Genomic DNA, 7,279 nt, shown 5'->3' on the forward strand with positions numbered 1-7,279 from the left:
GGTGGGGTTCTCCAACTGGTTCATGGCAGACTTCTTGCGGAAGTACTGGAGCGGACAGCAGGAAACGAACCATTAATGTCATGGTTCTTATGTTTCCTTCCATGTTTTCCTCTCTCCCCTCACTTATGGAGATCTCTCTTCAGAAATCTGGGTGCTGCTAGAGAGACATGGGTTTCTCCATTTGGAATGTGCGCGACTGGGAATGGGGGCAGTCACTCACCCTTTGCGCTTCCCACCCACTCTGTGAGAGGGGTCACCGCTTTCCACCTCCTTTGCCTGAGGGGGGTCACCCCTGCTGCTGTGAAAAGCTCAGTGTTGGTGGAGTCGCCCTGGGCAGACGGGCCACTTTGGCAAGTTCCTTCCTTTCGCCTCCAGACTCATCCTTACCTTGCTCTAAGGACATGCTGAAGTCCCCTCCAGGCAGGCTGGATGTCCACAAAGTCTCTCTCTCCAGAAGGCTCTCTTGGTCTCTTCCCAGTTTGCCATCTCCAGGCTTCACCCCTCCATCCCCTGCCCCCTTGGGGCCAGTGGAGGTAGAGGAGATTTGCATTTCCCTTGGATCTGCAGCCCTTGCTGAGGTCCTGTTTGTTAATTTTCAGATACACAGAGGGGTTAGAAACCTCCTGGGTTCCTTGATGGAGTGTGCAGAGGCACTTTTGTTCCCTTATGGATGTCTACTTAGTTGTTTAAAAAGGGAGAGGGGGGACTTCCCTGGTGATCCAGTGGCTGAGACTCCGAGCTCCCAGTGCAGGTGGACTGCGTTAGATCTCTGGTCGGGGAAGTAGATCCCACATGCCACAACTAAGAGTTTTCATGCTGCAACTTAGACCTGGTGCAGCCAAATAAATAAATCTTTTTTTAAAAAAGGAGGAGGGGGACAGGGAGGGAAAAAAGGAGCAACTTAACTCACCGGCTATATGCCTTTATCACACCTACAAGTCTGTCCATGCTGATATTTCTAACTCCAATCCATTACCACGTAGATTATTCTAACCACCTCCAACCTTGCTTATCCCTAAATTCCTACTCCAACACTGAGAAACTCAACTCCCATTATCCACCATGTATTTACGCCTATTGTTCGATTCCAATGAGCGTGTGCAACAGTATCAGAATTATTAACCAGTACTAGGGCACAGTGCTTGTATGCAGTTATTTGTGGCTTAGTCTTATAGAGATCATCATTACTATAGTCCGATATGTTAGTACATTTCATTCCCCAACCCCCTACAGTGAGGTTGTCTCATACTTTTGTCATAATTTGATTCTCTTGTCACATTCTGGAGTGTAGGATAAACAAGACTGGGAGATTCCAAAAACTTTCTTCTAGACAGCACGTCACAGGACCATGCTTTCTGGTGAGCCTCCATCTCCCTCTTTTTGTCCCCTTCCCTGTCCCTCAGCACTTACTCTTTAGGCTCTGTCGGCTGGCCCCTCCTTCAGGCTATTTTAGTACTGCCCAGTGGTTACTTAAGGCTGCAAACCTCTGCTCTAAGAAGTCTGATCTTCAAGACCATATTTAGGAAGCAGGGCTGAGGGCAAAGGGACCAACTGTCTCCACGATTCAGGGATCGGAAGCAAAGAAGAGCCAACGAGCCAGGAAGAATACCACAACCAGAACTGGTCTTTATTGAGGCGTCAGGGCGCAGGAGCACCATGAAGGAGCAGAGCCCAAGGACTGGAACACAGAGGCAGCACTTAAAGGTTCCTTAGACTTGCAGCCTGGGTCTCTGGGCTAGCAGAAAGGCAGAGTGTGAGGGGGTGCTCACGAGGACTTCAGGAAGTTCCTATATTTGTCCAGGAAAGAGGCAGACAGGGTTTCGAGCTCTTGCCGAAACTCCTGCAGAGCCTTGTCCTGCTCCTGTTGCTCCCCCGACATCTGCTTCTTGTAATAGTTGATGTAGAAGCTCACCCAGTCGTTCACCACAGTCACCATGGCTTCTTCAGAGATGGCAGGATCACTGAAGACCTGGAGGGGACGTAGGGTGGGGTGGGGGTGGGGGGCGATCAGAATTTGGCAAAGGAGACGCGGCTCAGACATGTGATTCAGGAATAACCACAAACTCTGACATCTTTTTATTCTCTGATTTGTATTCCCTGTCTCTCATGGTTTCCATCAGCTCCACCATTACTAACCTCCCCGCTCCAGGTTATTCTCCCTTCTCTGTCCTCGCCCACCTCCCAACACTTCAGGCCTGTCCTCTGAAACAGAGCACCAGGCTTACCTGCTGATTTAGCAGGATGTTGAATTCCTTTATTCCTTTAGAAATGAGATCCTTATTGGTCTGAATAAGGGCCATCTGCGTAGTTAGAAAAAGAGATGAAATTTAAATATCCTTTTCTCCCAATCTCCTCACTCCCCGCTGAGGATCCCTGGTGCCCTGCAGGGTCACCTCCCCTGCACCACCTTTCTGGCCCTGAACTGCGCTGAGATCACATTTCTCCCTGGCTGGCTCACCTTCAAGTCCAACGGTGCTGTGTAGGTCTCAGCCACACTTTTCAGGCTCTGGTTGTCTCTCTGTGCCAAGCCAAATGTAGACATGGGGTCCAGTGTCAGCCAAAGAGGGAAACGCCCTGCATTTCGGTCCTGAGGGAGGGTGATATGTCAACCAGGGGAGGGGAAGGAGGGAGAGGTTCCCCTGAAATTAGGAAGATAGCAAAGCCAAGAGAAGAGATAAGTGGGGAGACTCAGAAAACCACATCAGGGACAGCCTTGCCCTCCTCGCCACATTCCAGAAGCCAGGTTCCAAAGGCTAACAAAATTAACAGTGACTGATCCCCCATTGCAAGACAAGCACTTTAAAAATCATCCCCCTGCAAGTGATGGCAATTATTCTTCCAATTCATAGATGATATATTCATAGCAGCTAACATTACAGTTATGGTTCGTGCGAGGCATTGTTTCAAGCAAGTATTAAGCTATTTATTCTTGGGAGTTCCCTGGAGGCCTAGTGGTTAGGATTCAGGGCTTTCAATGCTGTGGCCTAGGTTCAATCCCTGGTCAAGGAACTGAGATCCTGCAAGCCACACAGCATGACATTAAAACAAACAAACAAAAAAAAACTTCACAAAGTATGTATTCTTATAAAAGCTTCCATTAGGCCAGTTCCAATAACAGTCATAATTTTGCAGATGAGCCATTTGTAAGATGGGAGGACTGGACACTACCAGGCTGAGTTCCACTGGAATGGACACACCTTTGTCTTATTCTTTACCATATCATCAGGTACTTGGCAAAGCAAAAATACCCTTTTTCATCTTTAAAAATATTTTCCTAATGTTTTCCATTTTAATCGATTTTTTCATATTTCTAAACCACCATATACTAATTGAAATAAATGAAACATTATAAAAATACACAATGAAAAAGTAGATCATCTTTGCTCCTTCCCCCGACAAAGTAGCCAGCATTAAAGAGATATGTGTTTTCTGTCACATCTTTCTCCATTCAAAAACTAATGTTCAGGGACTTCCCTGGTGGTCCAGTGGTTCAGACTTTGCCTTCCAATGCAGGGGCTGTGGACTTCATCCCTGGTTCAATCTTTGGTGGGGGAGCTAACATCCCGTATGTCTGGAGGCCAAAAAATGAAAACATAAAACAGAAGCAATTCAAAAACAATAACAAATTCAATAAAGATTTAAAAAATGGTCCACATAAAAAATCTTAAAAACAAAAACCAATGTTCACAGGCACCTGTACACTCAGTTTGTTGATATGCTTTTTGTTTATTCCATTATCTTAATTAACATACAGCAAAACTAACTTCCTTTTGGTATACAGTGTATGGATTTTAATATGTAGATTCATGGAACTACTACCACAATCAGGATACAGAACATTTCCACCGCCCCCAAAATTCCTTCGTGCTACCCCCACTCTGATCTCTGGTGGTGGTTTAGCCGCTAGGTTGTGTCCAACTCTTGAGACTCCATGGACTGCAGCCCACCAGGCTCCTCTGTCCATGGGATTTTTAAGGCAAGAATACTGGAGTGGGTTGCCATTTCCTTCTCCAGGGGATCTTCCCAACCCAGGCATCGAACCCAGGTCTCCTGCATTGGAGGCAGATGCTTTACTGACTGAGCCATGTGGTAGTCCCCTCTTATCCCTAAACCCCGCCAACCACCGATCTGTTTGCCATCACTACAGTTCAGTGTTTTTGAGGACGTAAATGCAGGACACCCAGATTCGACCCCTGGGTTGGGAAGATCCACTGGAGAAGGGAATGGCTACCCACTCCAGTATTCTTGCCTGGAGAATCCCATGGACAGAGGAGCCTGGCAGGCTACAGTTCATAGGGTTGCAGAGTTGGACATGACTGAGCGACTAACACACACTATGATGGACTCATACAGCATGTAACCTTTGAGACTGTCTTCTTTCACTCAGAATAACGCCCTTAAGCTCCATCCAAGTTGTTGCAAGTAACAGTGAGTTAGTTGTTCCATTCCATTGCTAAGTGTGTATTGCAAGGATGCACTAGATCTTGTTTATTCATTGACCCACTGGAGGATATTTGGATTATTTGCAGTTATTGGTAAGCATCAATAGAATAGCTATAAATATTTGTGTACAGGTTTTTGTGTGAATGTGTTTTTATTTACTTAGGGTAGAAAGGATTTGTTGCCACAAGGAGGAATAATCGCAATGCAACCTGACAAAGAACATGTATACAGAATTCAAAACGAACTCTGATAGTTCGATAATAAAATAATGCAGCTTTTTAAATGGCCAAAAGTTTGGAACAGGCACTTCACAAAGAAGATATGCAAATAGCCAATAAGCACATAAAGAGATATTCAACACTATTACTCACCAGGGGAATGCAAATGAAAGCTACAATGTGATACCACTACATACCAACTACAATGACTAAAAGTTTAAAAGACTGATTCAGTGTTGGTAAGGATCTGAGAGAACTAGAATTCTCATACATTGCAAGTGGGAGTGTAAAATGAAAAGTCTGAAAGATAATTTGGCAATTTCTTCAGCGTACACTGACCACATAAGCCAGCAATCCTACTCCAAATGGAGTTAATAAGAAATGACCATACAAGTCTACAAAAATACTTACATGCAAGTGCAAATGTTCATAGCAGCTTTATCATAATAACTCAAAACTGGAAACAACCCAAATGTCTAATAACCAGTGAGTACATATACAAATTGTGGCATATTCATACAATGAAATAATACTAAGCAATAAAAAGAAACATGGTGTACTCATGACAACATGGATGAATCTCAAAATCAATAGGCTGAGCAAAAGAAGCCAAGCATAGAAGACATATACCGTGGAACTCCATTTCTATGAAATTCTAGAATAAGCAAAAGTAATCTATAATGGCAGAAAGCACGTCAATGGTTATCTGTGGCCAGAATACAAGAGTGGAGCTTAAAATGCAAACGTGCCAAAGGGAACTTTTTTAGATAGAAATACATATCTTGACTATGATGAGCATTCTCATGCAGTTAGTAGGAGTGTAAGTTGGTAAGGCTTTTTTCTTTTCCTTTTTGTTTATGCACATGGGCTTAGTAGCTCCAAGGCATGTGGGATCTTCCTGGATCAGGGATCAAAATGCCTCCCGCATTGGCAGCAGATTCTTTACCACTGAGCCACCAGGGAAGCTCCAGTATGGCTTTTTTAGAGGGATAATTTAACAATACTTATTCAAATTAAAAAACACATAGGGCAGGGAGGGGAGAGTGAGACGAATTAGAAGAGTATCATTGACATATACACACTACCATTTGTAAAACAGATAGCTAGTGGGAAGCTGCAGTATAGCACAGGGTGCCCAGATGAATGCTCTGTGATGACCTAGAGGAGTGGGGTAGTGGGGTGGGAGGGAGACTCAAGAGAGAGGGAATATATGTATACCTATAGCTGATTCATGTTGTGGTACAGCAGAAACCAACAGAACATTGTAAAGTAATTATGGAGAATCTTTATAGAAACTGGCACATTCATACCAAGGCATGACTTGCAACTATTAAAATAATGAGATAGACATATGCTGATATGAAAAGCTATCGAAGATGTTAAATGAACTATATTTAGAGCAGGCTGCCTCAGGCTGAAAGTATGGCAGTGGGCATTAAACATTAAACTATATTTCTCTCTCTCTCTCTCAAATGGCAAACAATGTTTACTTCTGGGCATTGACCGGTATCTGTTGAAAATGGAAAGAGGGGTAAATGTCAAGGGAGAATTTGACCTTCTCCATCTACATTATCGTTTGAATTATTTTACAGTAAGAATGTATCCGTCCATTATTTTTATAACACTTAAAAAGAATACAAAATAGGGAATTCCTTCACAGTCCAGTGGTTAGGACTCTGCACTTTCACTGCAAACAGTCCAGGTTCCAAACCTGGTTGGGGAGCTAAGATCCCATAAGCCACGTGGCCAGCCAAAAAAGAAAAAAGATGATGTAGTTCTAAAACCATTAGCCTCCAGGTGGACTCCTGCCTCAGAGCCCAGAAGAGTAGCAGCTTCTTACTAAATAGCTGTTGAATGACTAGGTGAAGGAACATTTGACGCTTTTCAGCTGTCTTCATCTCTTTGAAGAAGTCCCATCAAACTCCAGTATGGGTTTGCAAACTCCAGTTTCCTTGTTCAAATGAGAAATAAAATAATACCTACAAGGGCTACTGAGAAAATAAATTCATCCATTTCACACAAAGGTGTTTGGCGCCTGACCTGTGTCAGGCCCTGGGACAAAGTTCAGTGCCAAAGACAAAGTTCTTCTCCCCTGGGAGTTTATGTTCTAGTGCGGGCAGTGAGAAGATGAATCAGTAAAGGGTAAAGTCTGAGCAATGGAGTAGGGACCAATCTACAGAGCTCTGTGGGCCATGACAAGAAGTTCATATTTTATTTATTTATTCGGAAGGCTGAAGGGCAGAACATTTCCAGTGGAGGGTCAGAGACACCAGAAGGCAAACAAACAAAAAACCCCACATACCAACCAAGAGGGAAGCTTAACGGGGCTTCAGCGATCATTTGTTTCAAGTTCTCAACACGCATGCACGCATTCATTCATTCATGAAAATATCGTTCAGGCACCTATTATATGTTGGGTACTAGGAATAGGAGTAAAATATAGTCTCTGGCCTCACAGCTGACAAGGCACCTGAAGCCCAGAGGGGACACTGACTTGCTCAAGGCCAAACAGCTAAAAAGTCTGTGGCTGCACTGGGTCGCAACGCAATTCCCTAGGGACGCCCTCTTCCAGTTTCCCCATAACCGGAAGTCGCGGGTCACAGCAAAGCCAGTATCTC

At 44.2% G+C, this 7,279-nt stretch overlaps 1 protein-coding gene across 1 annotated transcript; it reads right to left on the reverse strand.

Moving 5' to 3' along the window:
* Positions 1–1,612: 1,612 nt before the first annotated feature.
* Positions 1,613–2,604, reverse strand: AHSP (alpha hemoglobin stabilizing protein). Its single transcript, XM_055409937.2, has 3 exons — positions 2,459–2,604; positions 2,226–2,300; positions 1,613–1,969 (listed from the first exon to the last, which is right to left on the reverse strand). Exons 1-3 carry the CDS (start codon positions 2,540–2,542, stop codon positions 1,766–1,768), a joined length of 363 nt encoding a protein of 120 aa, XP_055265912.1. The 5' UTR covers positions 2,543–2,604; the 3' UTR covers positions 1,613–1,765.
* Between the last annotated feature and the right edge of the window lie 4,675 nt (positions 2,605–7,279).

This window comes from Moschus berezovskii, chromosome 27 (genome assembly GCF_049115385.1).
Source record: "Moschus berezovskii isolate FMDL1 chromosome 27, NW_MosBer_1.0, whole genome shotgun sequence".
In the NCBI taxonomy this organism is placed as follows: Eukaryota; Metazoa; Chordata; class Mammalia; order Artiodactyla; family Moschidae; genus Moschus; species Moschus berezovskii.